Source organism: Azolla caroliniana, unplaced genomic scaffold (genome assembly GCF_043228905.1).
Source record: "Azolla caroliniana isolate FFs.n. ecotype wild unplaced genomic scaffold, voAzoCaro1.0.p SCAF_10, whole genome shotgun sequence".
Taxonomy (NCBI): domain Eukaryota; kingdom Viridiplantae; phylum Streptophyta; class Polypodiopsida; order Salviniales; family Salviniaceae; genus Azolla; species Azolla caroliniana.
This window is the reverse complement of record NW_028230445.1, coordinates 3,962,688-3,980,225: the sequence shown is the minus strand read 5'-3', so window position 1 is coordinate 3,980,225 and position 17,538 is coordinate 3,962,688. Positions and strand designations below refer to the sequence as shown.

Here is a 17,538-nt window from a genome sequence, read left to right as displayed (position 1 = left end):
GAGTTTTTTGTTGTTTTTGGTTGATAGTTTTGGAGTTGTTTCTCAAGGTTGTATATGTTGATCCCATTGTGGATTTGGATAAACTTTGTTGTATTCTATTTGTTAACTAATGCGAGTTGTGGTTTTTGGTAATAAAAAAAAATGTAATCTATTACCCCGTCTTCAGCAACAAGATCATCCAAATTCATTGTTAGTTCTGCATAAGTGGTGTGAAAATTATCTATCAACTGAACATTACATTCTTTTAAAACATCCATCCATGATCGAATGCACATTTCAGCTTTGAAAGTGCATGAATGTAGTTTGATCTTGTTATCAAAGGTCATTTTTGCTGCCGAATTAGCCTCTTCAGCAGGTACTGATGATGCTGATATAGTGAGGTAATCATATGACATCCTATATAGTGAAGGGATTGTTGATTTATTATCATTCCACCATTGTAAAGGATCCTTGTCCGTGCCAGCCAAAGGAAGTCTCATAAAGTGCTCAATTTATGATCGTGAATCAGAAACAAGACTTTTATTATTTACACCCATTAACGTCCAAATTTTAGAGTTCTTATCATTTTCATGTATTGTGGTTGAAGCCGAAGGTGGTTCAACATCACTCGTGAACGAGTGATAATGGAACTCAATCATGCTTTCAACCAACTTAATATCTAACTCTCTTTCTGTATGATTATTTGGAAGAGGCAATCTATAAAACAAATAAAACAGTTTTAAACTCAAATAAAAAATCAGAAATCATGATGATAATTGTACGATATAAAGGTAAGCATTACCTGGGATCAAGAAACATTGTTATGCGAGATGGAATAGACTTTAACGATTCTTGATACTTAATTAAATATTGTAAGCAGTTCTCAGACGCTCTTTGAAGCACCTCTTATGTGAATCTAGATGATCCTGGAAGTGAAGAATCTAAAAATTGATTACAATGATTTAGTAAACAATTATATGCTAGTGATGCTAGTGATAATGTAGGATATCTTGACCCTCCTAGAAAAGTAGAAACCTTAGCCGGTGTATCTAGCCATTCCGCCATGGCATGTATGTGACTCCAATCTTGTCCGGTCAAGACATAACCTTTGAAATTACTTGATATTGTTAAATCTGAAATTGTAAAATTCAATACATCTCTGTCCTTGATAGCTTGCCTAAACATTTCCAAGGTAGAATTCCATCTTGTAACAACATCAAGCCTTGGGGGTTCCCTTTCATGATGTTCAACCATCCTAGCATACTTCCTAAACACTTCCCTTCAAACCTTGCTAGATTTAATAGTATGGAGCATTGTTCTCAACTTTTCTGTTGAGGGTGAGATAACCTCTAGTGTTGCCTTGATACCCAACTGAAAAGTGTGTACCATACATCTTAACATATGTGATGGAGCCAAAATTTCCTTACCATGCTCATCTTGTAACAACATACTCAACTCCTTTGCAGCTACTTGTGCATCACTCGCTCCATCAAAAATTGTAGCTAAGAGGCGACTAGAAATATCAAAGGATCGAAGTCGAGCAAAGAGGGCATGTGCACAATGCTTCCCTGATCCAACACCTGGAAATACATGCACAAAATCCAATAACATTGACCTCAACCTTGCTGTCTCATGACATGCCCAATGAAGTGTCACTGAGTAGAAGCTCTTCAGACTACTATTTGACCAACCATCAAAAGTTATGGAAAATCTTGATTGGCATTTCGATAGCAAATCTATCACCTGATGACACAACACCACATACATTTCTAGGATGGAACGCTTAATCGTGCGTCTTGTCTTTACTTGATATCCGAGTACAATTTGTTGTATGAACTCCTTAAATTCAGGTGATTCCACATGTGCATGGGGCAATGTTCCCTTCTCAATATATTTCGTGATGGCAACATCAATTTTCTTCTCTAAAACATGAGATACTCTAGCAGACTCAATTGAAGATTGAATGTGTTGTGATATACCTGAATTTTGGTCTGGGTCGCTTGATAAACGATGTTTTTCTGCTAAATGTTTGGCTATAGTGCCTGTGGATGTTGTAGAAAACCAACAAACATGGCAATGATGGCATCGTCGTTGAGGTGTGCCATTATCCATATAAATTATGATGTGAGCATCTGTCCATGATGTGCGTTGTCTTTTTCTTGAGCTACTTGTTGACCCACGGCTAACATCAATTGAAGATGAGTCCACTACAACACTAGTTTGAGATGATGATTCCATTTTATGGTGTTCCTATAAAATTCAATAAACTCAATTAGCACATTTCAAATACATGATAATGAGATAAATAAATGAAATAGAATGTTTGCTAAGTTAGCTACGAACATAAAAACAACCATTATGTCCAATGGCAAACATTCTGCAATACCATAATTCCAAATTGTTATAAACACTTCAGAGAAAGAAGACATGTTAACATAGAAATATACATTGTTACACTTAAGAGAAAGAAGACATGTTAACATAGAAATTGTTACACTTCAGGGAAAGAAAGATTGTACATGTTAATACATATGTTGTCTTTACGAGTATTGTTCAACAATCCAATGCAAAGTATGTATGCATAAAAAGCTTATTGTGAAGCTAGAAATAAATAGATTTAGGGTTAATTATTGCGGAGATAACTTCAATCAGAGCACATAAGTTTGAACCTTGATAATCAAATCAAGCCAATATATGTACATAATTTTGATAGCCAAATAATCAGTGCTATTTCTGAACATAGTTTAGTTGAACATATCAGGTGGAAACTAGAGGTATAACATTTTATCATGTTTCTTTGAATATATCTACAAGTTTCTTTGCTAAAAACCTTCAATTTTACCTGCCATGAATTAGATTTGCCTTATCAAAATGATTTGAATGCAGAAAGAGAATCAATTTTGACATTAGAACAAACTTAGATTAACAGTGCCATTGTTGAATCTGGAATGTTCTTGCAAAATGATCAAGAAATTAATGAGCAAAATGTTTTAGATGCAGAAAGGGATAAAACTAGATCAAAACCCCTAGATTCAACTGGGTTAGGACAAACTCAGATTGCCAATTCAATTACTGATTCTAAAAATGGTCACAATGTAGGGGAGCAAAATGTCTTCAGATTTACAGATGAGGAAAGTGAATCACAGACCCCAAATTAAACCATATTAGGGTCAATTTCCACATTAGGAAAAACTTAGATCGACAATGCCATGGTTGACTCTGGCATGGATTTGCAAAATGATCAGGATGTGAATGACCAGAATGTATTCATTGCAGAAAGAGAGAAAACTGGGTCAGAGCCCATAGATTTAATTGGGTTAGGACAAGCTTAGATTGGTAATACCATTACCGAATCTGGAAATGGTTCCAATGCAAAGGAGCAAAATGTCTTCAAATTTGCTGACAAGGAGGAAAATGAAAAAGAGACCCCAAATTTGACCATATTGGGGCCAATTTCCACATTAGGAAAAACTCAGATCGACAATAGCATGGGTGATTCTGGCATGGACTTGCAAAATGATCAGAATGTGAACGAGCAGAATGTATTCATTGCAAAAAGGGAGAAAACTAGGTCAAAGCCCTTAGATTCAACTGAGTTAGGACAAAATCAGATTGGCAATCCTGTTACTGATTTTGGAAATGGTCACACTGTAGAGAAGCAAAATGTCTTGCACTTTGCAATAAGGAGGAAAATGAATCAGAGACCCCAAATTTGACCATATTGCGATCAATTTATGCATGCGGCATTAGGACAAAGTCAGATAGACAAAACCATGGATGACTTCGGCATGAACTTGCAAAGTGACCAGGATGCTAAGGAGAATATGTTGAAGCCAGGTGAATGTATAGAAATTGAGGAAACTGGGAATCTTTTGATTGATTTGCAAGTTGTCGAAGCACACATTACTGGCATTACTATTGATCTGGAGTGTCCAATCGGCCATGATAGAAAAACCTGATTCAACTTTAGATTCAAAGATGAATCATACCTGTGTTATATATGCAGCAATAGCAACAATAAGAGGACTAGAGTATGGATAATTGAGGAGTGGAGAAAAGAACACGATTAGAACTTAGAAGTCTGCATTCTAGAGTTTGAAGAGCAATGAAGTGGTGATTGGTCGTTGCCGCCTCAGCCTGCACAGTGCCACCTGCGTAGTGCGCCTCCTGAATCCCTTCCGTTCGTTCGATAGTAGTCTGTAGATACAACCTACTTAGTACTCATTGCTCAGTTACCGACTGTAGTTTATACTTACTACTAGTCTTAGGTCTATTACCCAATGCCCAATGCCCATAGTAAACATAGGAAGGGTATAATTTATAAATTTGAAAATTTAGGGGTAGGGTAAGAACCTATAAACCTATAAACCGAACCAAATTAATAGAAACCGTTAAACCGATAAACCGATAAATGTTAAACTGAACTGAACCGAAACCAAAACGAACTTACATTCTTTAAACCAAACCAAACTCATTATTTAATTTTGAACCGATAAACCGTTAAGCCACGGTTTAACGGTTCGGTTCGGTTCGGTTCGAGCCGAAACCGTGCCCATTGCTACCTGGAACCCACACTCACTACAAACAAATGAGAAAATAGGGTGTCTTGTAAAAGTGGCTTCAATATTTTTAGCAATTGTGGGTTATAATGCAACATGTTGAATTTCATATCATCTTCTTGTCCTAATTTTTACCCTATTATACCTTTTTCAAAAAGGTTTTAGTACTATGCACGGGAGGATTCAATCTTTTTACCAATTGTAGATTATAGTGGCTTCAATATTTTTAGCAATTGTGGGTTATAATGCCACATGTTGAATTTCATATCATCTTCTTGTACTAATTTTTACCCTATTATACCTTTTTCAAAAATGTTTTACTAATATGCACGGGAGGATTCAATCTTTTTACCAATTGTAGATTATAATGGCTTCAATATTTTTAGCAATTGTGGGTTATAATGCCACATGTTGAATTTCATATCATCTTCTTGTACTAATTTTTACCGTATTATACCTTTTTCAAAAATGTTTTACTACTATGCACGGGAGGATTCAATCTTTTTACCAATTGTAGATTATAATGTCACATGTTGAATTCCATGTCATCTTCTTGTACTAATTTTTACCCTATTATATAGTGACATATATGTTGTACAAAAATGACAACTGGCCGACCTTTTATTAACTATTGTGGACTATGTTGTCATTTGCCAAATTTAGAATCATCTTCTTATATTAGTTTCTACTCCATCTTATGACGAATTATACAAGTATCAACTATGAGACTTATGTGTCTTGGTTCCACTGTATTAGTAATTATGACAAGATGAATTAAGATGAGGAAAAGAATGAAGTTATGCACATGTGGGGCCAATCTAATAACAAACATGGTTCACAATTTGATCACTTAGTAAACACGAATAGAAATATATACTCATGAATGGAGAGTAAGTGGATTCAAATCTTGGAAATTTATGTGTGTGGCATAGCTAGGTAATAAAAAAATTGTTGCCAAACATGGGACTCAGGAGTACCTACGAAGGATCTTACCAATTTCAAGATTGAGGATGTTTACGATTTATTACCTCGATGACGACAAGTTTATTCATTTAGCAAAAAATTGTATTGATAGAAGTACGTATCCTTACCCCCACTTTGTTTGATGCAATATAAAATGGGTAAATCCTTAATACCTTGGTAGTTGGTACACTACAAAAGCTAGATCTGAAACTTTTCGCCTTAAAATATTAATCAATTCACTTAAAATGAAGTTAGAGCAATGACATGGGACAACAACTTTAGGGGTTCCCCAAGCATTAGGAAATAAAAAAATGCCTTACATGAAAAGCATGACTTCTTTAAAAGGAAGGCATTTCTCTCCCATGTTATGCACGAATGACGCCTTAAGGTTTGTAGATAAATAGATCTAAAGCAAGAGGTTTGCATGGGTGCCCCTTTTAATTAATGCGCCCAATTTAGACTTAAACTTCTCCTCTTCCAAATGATTGACAAGTAGTTAACATTAATTTCTCATCAATGATGCTTGGAATTATGGTTATCTTATAAGTTAGCTCAATGGTTTTCCATTGCACACGACAACCATTAATCCTTAACACGAGAAAGATGCCAGATGCAATGAAAATCAAGTCATGTTCAATGCTATGTACAAAAACGGATGGTGATTCCATTCGCAAAAGTGCCCCATTTTTGGGCGTTGGGTGCATTTCTTGATGAGTCATATAAAAGGGCTTCCTAGGATGATTCATATAAAGGGCTTCCTAGGGGTGTACATCCCTCGTGTAATGATAACTAGATAAGGAATCCCTCACAAGGTTTTTTCCAGCACGCTAAACTTCGAAAATGCATTCGAAACGCCAGGCTCTGAAGTTGAAGCCCTATGCTCAAAAAGAGAAGGTGGTGTAAAAGTGCAACAACACAACAAGCTTAGAAAGGGTTCATCATAAAAGGAAGCAGGAAAAAAGAGAAAGAGTTGAGAAAACTAGGTGCCAACGAGGTTGAGAGGAATTCGATGGGCCATGGCCCGTGGAGCACATTGGGAGAGAGGAGACAAGGAGAATGTAGACCTTAATTAATGCTTTTGAGTAATAAAGAGAAAGGGAAGGGGGGGGGGGGGGTGTTGATGTGTAAGAGGGGTGGCCAAGGAATGCATGTTTGGGCATAGCTCATGGAACGTGTATAGAGAGAGAGAGAGAGAGAGAGAGAGAGAGAGATTAAAATTTTCAAATCAATGAAAATAAATAAATAAATTTGAATTAAAGTAAATAAATAGAAGTATTCATTTAAAGTAAATAAATAAAATGTTAATTAGAATAATAGATTCTTAAAACAATCTAAATAAATAATCAATTTAAATTAAATAGATAAACTATCTAATTAAATAACAATGAATAAATTTCCAGTAAATAGATCAACAAACAATCTAATTAAAAAAACAAGTAATTAATTTAAACTAGACAAATAAAATATGTAGTTTGAATTAAATATCAATTAGCATTCGATTAAAAAAAAAATTACTCAATAAATAAATACATATATTTTGGAAAACTAAAATAAAATAGAAAAATATGAACCTTTCTCTAAAACAAAATAATATAAATGGCAGAAAAATTAAAAGAAGAAATACAAAAGGGAAATATCAAACCCAAATAAAAACATAATGCAGAAAATAAAAAAGCAAATACAAACTCAAATATATCAAAACATATACAACAAAACTAGAAATACATCAAAACAAATATAACAAGAAATACGGAACACCAAAATAAATACCACAAAACTACAAATACATCAAGAAAGAAAGAAAGAAATATATAGTAACATCTTCGAAGACCAAAATTGGCCCATGAGACAATTGGTTTACAACACCATTCATCGAAAGTAAAAATAAAAATAAAAATAAAAATAAAACTTAAGCTAAAGAGTTGTAATAAAAAAAAACATGTTCTATAAAGAAATGGCTTTATAATAGGCCTAGTTTCATTTCCATCCAAGTCTCTCGAAAAGAAGCGGGAGGTCAAAGGGTTTGGATGTGGATGTGGCTCATGGTCCCAATGTAAAAGGTACCTAAACCATAAACCATAAGCTATGTACAAAATAAATAATCAAGAATAAATACAGACTCAAAATACCAAAATAAATACACCAAAATTATAACCTAAAACACCACAACAAATTCAGCAAACTCACAACCCCAAATACCACAAATACCAAAAGAAATACAAACAAAAATACAGCCAAAAAGGTATCAGAAAATAAAAATACAAAGCAAAAATATCCCCTTAAAACAAAATAAAGCACAGCAAATAAAAAGAAAAAAAAATACAAAAATACAAAAACATTAATAAGAAGAGAAAGAAAAAACCAATTGAAACAGAGGAAAAGAAAACCTCACAAGGAAAATTCATAAACCAAACAATTAATAAGAAGGGAAAGAAAAAACCAATTGAAACAGAGGGAGGGGGGAATTGGGAAAGAAGAAAAAACCAATTGAAACAAAAAGCTAAAAAAAAAATCAAAAGAGAGAGAGAGGCAGACAGAATTATGAGATTTGTAAGGGGAAAAATTAGGAGAGAAAAAATTGGAGTAAGAGAGAGAGAGAGAGAGAGAGAGAAGACATGGCCATGTCTGCAGATTCAGGGTACAGCCATGCAGACTTCACCCTTTTCTCTCTCTCTCTCTAAACTCTTATCCATCCCCCCTGCATATATGTATTGTATATGTATGATCAATCATGGTGAGCTCCTTGTTGGTTCATCATAATGCAAAGCAAACAGCATTTTCCTCGTGCACTCCATAACTGATGATGACCTAGTAGTCTGCATATGCACACACCCCCCACCCCACCACATATATATATATTCATGCCCCCCCATTCTCTCTCTCATCACCACTGACTGATCTATTCCATCCATCTTCACCCCCACCATATAGACACCTACACACAGAGTGAGTGTGAGTAAGGGAGAGACAGACAGACAAACAGAACTAGAAAGAGTGTAGAGCTTTTCCCTCTCCCATCCATCTCTACTCATATCTTGTTAAAACAGAGTAGCTCTGCTCCTTCCTCTTGTCTCTCTCCCTCTCTACCTCCCTTTGTGTGTTTGTGTTTGTGTTTGTGTGTGTGTGTGTGTGTGTGTGTGAAGAGTTTCCTAGTTACAAGGCTTAATAAGTTCAGTCCAGCCAAGTCAAGTCAAGTCAAGCCAAGCCAAGTCAAGACACAATGGTTGCTGGTGCAGAGATTGCTTCTTACCCGACCCCTTCGGTTCACACCGTCCCCGTCGTAAAATGCTCTTCGTCCCCGTCTCCTTCCCCTGCCCTCGACATCTGCGATGCCGCCGACCCTCTCAATTGGGTCAAGGCTGCCTCCGCCGTCTCCTCCACTTTCTTCGACGACGTCAAATCCATGACCTCCACTTTCCTCAACTCCTCGGACGTGAAGATCGAAGGGACCTCCCTCACGGTCGCCCACGTGACGGCCATCGCCCGCCGCCCCGATGTCCGTATCGAGCTCAATGAACTGGCCGCCAAATCCCGCGTCGACGAAAGCTCCGCTTGGGTCCAAAACAAAATCATGAAGGGTTGCGACGTCTATGGTGTCACCACCGGCTATGGCGCCACCTCGCACCGCCGCACGTCCCAAGGCGTGGAGCTCCAGAAAGAGCTCATCCGCTTCCTTAATGCGGGTATCTTCGGTAAGTCCGCGAACAATGCTCTCCCCACCGATGCCTCCAGAGCCGCGGTACTCGTTCGTACCAACACCTTGATGCAAGGATATTCCGGAATCCGATGGGAGATTCTCGCCACCATCGAGAAGCTCCTTAATGCTGGGATTACACCCATGCTCCCCCTCCGAGGCACCATCACCGCGTCCGGAGACCTCGTCCCACTTTCCTACCTCGCGGGCCTTGTGACCGGCCGCCCCAACTCGAGGGCGATGAATGCCGATGGGAAGATCATCACCGCCATCGAAGCTCTTAAGAGCATTGGGGTAGAGAAGCCATTTGAGCTCAAGCCGAAGGAGGGGCTCGCTATAGTGAATGGCACAGCCGTAGGCGCGGGCTTAGCTTCCATGGTTTGCTTCGATGCCCATATCTTATCTCTTTTCTCCGTCATCACATCCGCTATGTTTTGTGAAGTGATGAACGGAAAACCCGAGTTCACCGATCCATTAACCCATCGTCTCAAGCATCATCCCGGACAGATCGAAGCTGCGGCCATGATGGAATATATCCTCCAAGGGAGTGCCTTCTCAAAGGCCGCAGGGAAACTACATGGTATAGATGCTCTCACGAAACCCAAGCAAGATCGGTATGCATTGAGGACATCTCCTCAATGGCTCGGCCCTCAGATTGAGGTTATAAGGTTTTCCACCCAGCTTATCCAACGTGAGATCAATTCGGTTAACGACAACCCAATCATCGATGTGTCCCGAGATCTCGCCCTCCATGGAGGCAATTTCCAAGGTACACCCATCGGCACATCCATGGATAACATTCGCCTTGCTATATCCTCGATCGGGAAGCTTATGTTTGCCCAATTCTCCGAGCTCGTGAATGATTTCTATAACAATGGGTTGCCCTCTAATCTGAGCGCGGGACCAAATCCAAGCCTCGATTATGGGCTTAAAGGAGGTGAAATAGCCATGGCTTCATATACATCTGAATTGGAATATCTTGCCAATCCTGTAACCAATCATGTGCAAAGTGCCGAGCAACACAATCAAGATGTGAATTCGTTAGGGCTAATTTCGGCCCGGAAGACCACAGAGGCCATCGAAATATTGAAGCTGATGAGTGCTACTTATTTGGTGGGTCTATGCCAAGCCATTGATCTGAGACATTTGGAAGAGAATCTGCAAGCAGCTGTGAAGAGAGTGGTTTCACAAGTGGCCAAGAAGACACTCACAACTAGTGATGATGGCATGCTACTTCCTTCGAGGTTCTGTGAGAAGGATCTATTACAGGTATTAGACTCCTTACAATAGTCATGCAATGTTTGGATTCCTTATACCACATTAGGCACATACAATGAATGCTCTCATAAATTGATCAAGCATTGCAATTTCAGTTGGGCTGCATGGTAATGCATTTTTATATTCAGAGCTGGTTTGATCCTTTAGACTCTCACATAGATACATTAGTTCGGTATCATTCCTAGAGTGTCACTACCAGCTTACTCTACTCTCTTTAGGGAATCGATCTTATGATTGAGCTTTCACAAGTTGGGCATGGTTTGCATGCATTTTCGTGCTCCATTGCAACGAGCCCCTGCACCAAGGTGTGTCAGGCAAGACAAAACACTCTCTCCATCTTGTCCCGAGTCATAAGACCAAAATTCCATCCGAGGTCCAAATAAATGCTTCACAGAAGCTCGTTCACATTAACGTTTAGGTTCTAAGTTTCCCGACCCTGAGGATGTATGGAAATCGTTCATACATAAGTTGGGAAAAGGTTCCTCGAGACTTCTAATGAAACTCGAAAACCCTTCGCCATCACATACAGCACATGACCTTGGAAAAGGTAAAGCCGGACCCCATCACATATGTATACACTCTTTGCAAAACACTTTTTTTTAGGCATATGTATACAGAAGAAAGACATTTGCAGCTTGAAGACACCATGAGCACACATTGTGCCCAACACCTTTTGTTGTTAGGTGGAAAGTCATTTCAGAACTTTTATTACTGTGGAAGCACAGTAAATATATGGCTATGAAAGCCATCCATTGTCTGCCACCACATGAGATCTCATCATGTGGCCACATTCTGCAGAGTCTGACAAACTTTTGGTGTAAGAGGATGGCCTCAAAGTAAAGTCATAAAGGCTCCATACATTTTTTTAACTAAAGTTTTTAAGGCAAAATAATAATTTACTTCTTTTTTTTAAAAAAAGGCTATCTACTGCAACTTGATCCACTGATAAGTGGTTTCCCTTCCTATGAGGGAATGAATGAAATTAGGGTTTCTCTTTTTGTTTGGAACAATCATACACACACACACACACATATGTGTATAATGTACATCAAAAAGAAAAACGGCAAGAAAAGAGAAACAAGAAGAACACGATTAAACAGGTTAGGATTTGTTTTTAAAAAAATAAAAAATTTGAAGCACGAACGAAGAAACCACAAATGAAGGAACAGAAAGGTTTAAAGGAAATTAGGGTTTTTGGGACATGGGATCTCATTCCCAAGAATAGGGTTAGGGTTTCATTTGCCTCCCTCCTTTTCTTCTGTTTTTGGATGTGTTCTGTTCTTAAACTGTGCTTGTGTGTGTGAGCAGGCTGTGGAGAGCGAGTACGTGTTCACGTACGCCGACGATCCGACGAGCTTAGCGTATCCATTGATGCAGAAGCTGAGGCAGGTGATGGTGGAGCACGCGCTGAAGAACCCATCGGAGACAGAGAGGAACGAGAAGACGTCGATCATGGCCAGGATCCCGGCCTTCGAAGAAGAGCTACGGTCGCAGCTCCCTGCGGAGCTCGTCAATGTCCGGGCGTCCTACGACAAGGCATCCTCCAGCCTCTTGTCCGGACAAAACCCACAAAACCAACCGCCACCCAGCCTTACTCCCGACCACGCGAACCCACACCCCCACCCCCACGCTGCCATCCTCCTGCCCAACAAGATCCTCGACTCCCGCTCGTTCCCGCTCTACAACTTCGTCCGCCACCATGTCGGCACCCAGCTCCTCGCCGGCACCCGCACCCGCTCCCCCGGCCAGGACTTCGAGATCGTCTTCGACGCTATCTCCGATGGCCGCCTCATCGTACCCCTCCTCGACTGCCTCTCCGGCTGGTCACCCTCGGGCTCCATCGAATGCTAACCAGCCCGCCTGCCTAATGTCCTGCCCATCCATCACACCCCCCCCCCCCCATACCCTCATCACACGTCTCACCTACCCATCGACCACTACACTACATTGCATCTTGCTCCCCGTCTTAAGCCCCTCCCCCCAAGGTCTCCTGTAACTCGTCATGCTAATGCACGACTCAAAACTTACGCCCATCCCCTCTCCCCGACGAAAAGCTCGATTCTCTCTGCCTGCCCGCCCATTGTTTCTTTTCTTCAATCCCTTTGTATCGTCTTTCCATTCTGTACGATTTCGTGCATTGATGACATATAAATATAAGTACGAAATTTGGTCTCCCGCTCGTGTGTGAATGAAATTCCAACCCTAGAAGATCCGAGTAACATTCTTAAAGATCGATTTTCTACCAGTAACTTCTTTTGTAAAAAAGCCTTGTCGTTTCGAAGAAGTAAATATAGTTATTGATGCCAAAAATCAATACCGTGCAATTTGACTAACCCTCAATATAATGAGCCGCCACCTCTATTTCTTTCTTTCTTTCTGTGCCAAATTACAATATCATTTGAACGATTTCGTTGTGTGAAATTTGAGCTATGATAAGTGGAACCTATTGGAATTGCTTGTTGCATGGTAGTGTGTATGTTCGCTCTATAATTGAAATCTCGTGTCCAATTGAAGATGCATCTAAATACAACCATTATCAATTTGCATAAGAGATTGATGAATGCATGCCTCCAAATGTTTGCAATAACTAGCTCTCCTGAGCTCATTTTTTAACATAGCTAAGGAAAACCCAACAAACCCCAAGAGAATTGCACAACCTTTGTTCCTCATTATATGTTTGTATTGTCTTTCCCTTAATGAATTGCAATTTGTATATTTAATTGTCCAAATCAAAATGGAAGTCGTTCATTTAAGTGTATTCTAGTGTTAGATCTAGATTAATTTAGTTTTGTTCAAGTCAAAAAGTTAGAGCGCAAGAGTGGATTCCAGTTTTCATTTTGCCTTTTAAATACAAAAAACATGTATCTCGTGAATGAGATTCTCTTCATTGATTGTTTTTATAAAAAAATATGGCATGCCTACATGTACATGTCAAGCGCATGTTTCATCAAACAGAAACAAGAAAAGTATTTCTAGTATTAAAAATTGGGACCACTTCCAAACATCTAAAGGACATTACTTTACCTCCAGAGAGTAAGAGTTTGGGTCTCCTAGGTAGTGGAGCCATCTTCAACTTGTGGACTACATTTGTTCATTGATTGCTCTTTTATCGTATACAACCTACCTTTTCCGTTCATTGATAGCAATTCCTCCTTGTACGAGTAACTAGATATATAGAATTGTGTATTAAACATTGCCAACCACGTCTTCAAATTGGCGTGGATCGATAACTACCTCCAAACAATTGCCATGTAGAGTTGAAGATCACCAACCACGTAGGCATCTCTTTGTCCCTTTGGCATACATGTTTGTTTATGATAGAATCATGGAAATTTTCTTTATCGCCTTACAACATATCTTGGGGTGTGGAAAGTCTCACGTCCCATATTTTTAGGAGCAAAAAGCTAAACTCTTTATGTTGGACCACTATTCAATATTTGAACTCATATCCATAAATCTAGAAAGTAGTGTTACACATCATATTAACGTGTTTAAGTTGAAAAATCTATCACTAACAGCTAGTTAGCTTGAAGTGTCGAGGATGTGTGTGCTTGATAGGATGCTCAAAGAACATGCTTTGACACATTGTCAAAGCATGTTCCCTGGTTTTAAGTCATTTTTATTTTTTCATGCTACATGAACGATATTGGTATGAAAATGTTTGGATTGGTTGGTCGATTATTTTTCTTCATTGTTATATTTTGTTAGAAATTTATTTGATGTTGCGTGGTATGTGATGAACTTACCATACCATGGTCGTATCATTTACTTTTATTGGATTGATAAAAGGATCGTACTAAACGTTGTGGTCGTGGGTGAAGTCCAACGGGTAGGTAGTATATGGAAGAAGTTTCTTACTTATTATTTGAAGCATTCATTTGTATTAGTTAGGATGCTCTCGGCATGTGCTTACAAATTCACGAATAATTGAATAGTTGTTCTATATGTTGGTATGTTATAAATTAGTGAATCTGACAAATCCATGCAAAGTTGTCGAGGTTGTAAAGTACAAAGGGTATAAAAGCGTCTATGTTACACTAAATAACTCGATGATGCATAATAGTCATCAAGGAACCAACAACATTTTATTATCTCTCTTGACATTTTGAATAGATCTTAATGTGCCTTTTTTCGTAAACAAATATAACTTGGATTAGTGGCCATTTCCAACTGAAATATGTGAAAAATAAGTCGCCACTCCATTGAAGGCTTTTTTAGAAGTTGCAAGGTGTTTTTTGTCTTGTTCCATGAAATGTAAGCTGACTCCTTCACTAAACACAATGTGGGGTCACAAAACTTCCCAACGAGCCCCTCGTTGTATGCGTACTTAAATGCACAATAGGTTAAAACAAGATGAGCACAAAAAGTGTACCACTTTAATGCTTGCACCATGCATGTTCATTGACATGAATTTATGACAAATAAAACCTCGAAACTATCCCAAATCTTGATCACAAATACAACAAAATTAATGCCACTCATATGCACGAACTGACCATAAACAAGGCACATCATCAAAAGAAAACCAAGCCATGGCATAATGATTTGACACTAACAATCATTAGGATAACATACTAATATTTTAAAGAGTAGAGTAAAGTCGCCATAATTTCAACTATGACTAATATGATCCACATGGTAAGACAATAGTAATTACTAATACCATGTGGTCATTGTTCTTGAGAAAAGCTTAATTGTACTAATGCAGAACATGCAAGGGCTTCAACCCTAGGTACAATAGGGAAATCATGCATGTGAAATTTATGTTAAAAATATATTCAACTACAAAGGGCTGGTCAAGAAAAACATACAAATGTATCCTATGAAATAATGCAAGTGTTAGGGTTAGCACATTTTTCACTCCTTCAGTAGTAGTTTGATAAGTTTTTTGTGCACATGTGCCTTAGTTGGTATATTCCTAATGCACTCACATTGGCATCAAAACCTATAGCTAATAAATTAGAAGGAGAGAGGGTAATTGCATGAAAGAGAAGAAATAATTAGAATTCTCAAAATGACTAAAATTATTTTTAATGATATGAGTCTACACAATTGAAAGTTTTCCAAAAGTATGCAAGGTGTTATTCATCTTGTTCCATGACATGTATTCTGACTCCCTCACTGAACACAACATGGGGTTAGACATCTTCCCTCGGTAAAAATGAGCCCCTCATTTATATGTACTTAAATGTGCAAAGTTGGACACATAAAAAAATGTCAACAAAAAAATGTACCACTTTTATGCTTGCAACATACATCTTCATTAACATGATCACTAATATAACGAAATTAATCCCATGCATTCACATACTCAAAATGGACCATCAACAAAGGTGCATCATTAAAAGTAAATCAAGTCAAGACAAAATAGTTTGACATTGACAATGATTACGACAACATCCCCAAAATTTTAGTAATAGAGTAAAATCGCCATAATTTCAACTAATGGCTTATATGATCCACGTGGTAGGAGAATAGTAATACCATGAGGTCATTGGTCTTGATAAAAGCTTAATTGTACTAGTGTAGCAAGGGCAAGGGCAAGGGCTTCACCCCTAGGTGTAATGTGAAAAGCATGCATGCGCAATTTATGTTAGAAATAGGCTCAACTAAAGATGGTTGGTGAAGAAAAACATATGCCTATACCATGTGGCCATTACTCTTGGGAAAAGCTTAAGTGTACTAGAGTAGGAAGTGCAAGGGCTTCAACCCTAGGTGTAATGAGAAAAGCATGCATGTGCAATTTATGTTAGAAATAGGTTCAACTAAAGATGGTTGGTGAAGAAAGACATGGGCCTATATACTACATAAGTGTTTACTGTAGATCTTTGAGTACATTTTTCACTCCTACCTTAGTTTGGCACATTTTCTGTACACGTGTGCTTTAGCTGGTAAATTCCAAGTGCCTTGACATTGGCATCAAAACCTACAACTAATAAATTAGTATGAGAGGGCAATTGATTGAAAGAGAAGAAATAATTGGAATTCTAGTGATGACTAAATTTGTTATTAATGATAGGAGGGTACATAATATAGGCATTAAAGATCTTTTATATGATATGGACAATAGCTCTTTATATATTGGTTACACAATTAGAGTCCATTGACGCCCTAATATACGCGGAGAAGATTTAAGCTTCTTGAAGCATGCATGAATCAACACTCGGGACTTTCTATATACCAATGAAGTTCATGCCAATAGAGAAGAGCCTTGTTCTCCTCGTCTTGCGATTGAAATCTCTTTTGCTCTTCTTATGACTCACCACCATACTGCAAAATGAATTTAGCAAGGATCTTGGCCCAAAGGATAATTAGTATGCATGACAAATACACCATCCTCTACTTTGTTGGCATATTAAAGTTACTAACTACACTTGCTCCTTGATATTGATGCAAGGTTTCATGGAATGAAGGATGATGTTGTAGAGAGATTACATTGATTAGGTACTACACATTAAAAGAGAGTTGCAAGTTCCAAAAAGTTGGCATTGTCATCCTTGGTGTTAAGGATAAGTTCAATGATAACCTATAATAAATTTGCAATAATCGGAATCAATACTAAGATAAAGAAGAATAGCTTGAGGAGTGAATTGTGCAAGAAAAAGGAAGATTGTATTGAAACACAGTTAAGGACAAATGGTGACTTCAATTGCAAACCTTTTGTCAATGAGTAAGAAACTAACAATTTAATCTTTTGGTACCATATTTTGGGGATTCTATTAATTGTATGTATCATTCACATGTGAGTCATAATCATAATACAACAAACACATCGATGCAAAATAAGACATTATGTGCTAAACACGATATGTGAGCATTCCCTTTATAAATCATACAAAAGGTTTCATATGTCTACATGAAATATTTCAAACAAAATGCACTAGTTTACCTTGTTAAACTTGTAAATTTGATAATTTTAACCATGGTGGTGTGAATGATGGCTGACCCTCGTATTGCAAGACAATGTTCAATATTATGAGGTTTTAAATGTGAGGCAAAGCACACCTAGGTAGGTGTCACAGAAGGGGTTATGGGATTGTTGACCCTCATTCCCTACAATGTTAA

The 17,538-nt window shown here is 38.1% G+C and overlaps 1 protein-coding gene across 1 annotated transcript; it reads left to right on the top strand.

Annotated features, from left to right (window-relative positions):
• The first annotated feature begins 8,497 nt into the window (after positions 1 to 8,497).
• Positions 8,498 to 12,403, top strand: LOC147858744 (phenylalanine ammonia-lyase-like). Its single transcript, XM_087326528.1, has 2 exons — positions 8,498 to 10,464; positions 11,782 to 12,403. The coding sequence occupies exons 1-2, from the start codon at positions 8,722 to 8,724 to the stop codon at positions 12,322 to 12,324; spliced, it is 2,286 nt and encodes a 761-aa protein (XP_087182654.1). The 5' UTR covers positions 8,498 to 8,721; the 3' UTR covers positions 12,325 to 12,403.
• The last annotated feature ends 5,135 nt before the right edge of the window (positions 12,404 to 17,538 follow it).

Coding starts and splice junctions, on each gene's coding strand:
- LOC147858744 (XM_087326528.1), top strand. CDS start 8,722: ATGGTTGCTGGTGCAGAGATTGCTTCTTACCCGACCCCTTCGGTTCAC. Junction 10,465..11,781: donor GTGAGAAGGATCTATTACAG/GTATTAGACTCC, acceptor GTGTGTGAGCAG/GCTGTGGAGAGCGAGTACGT.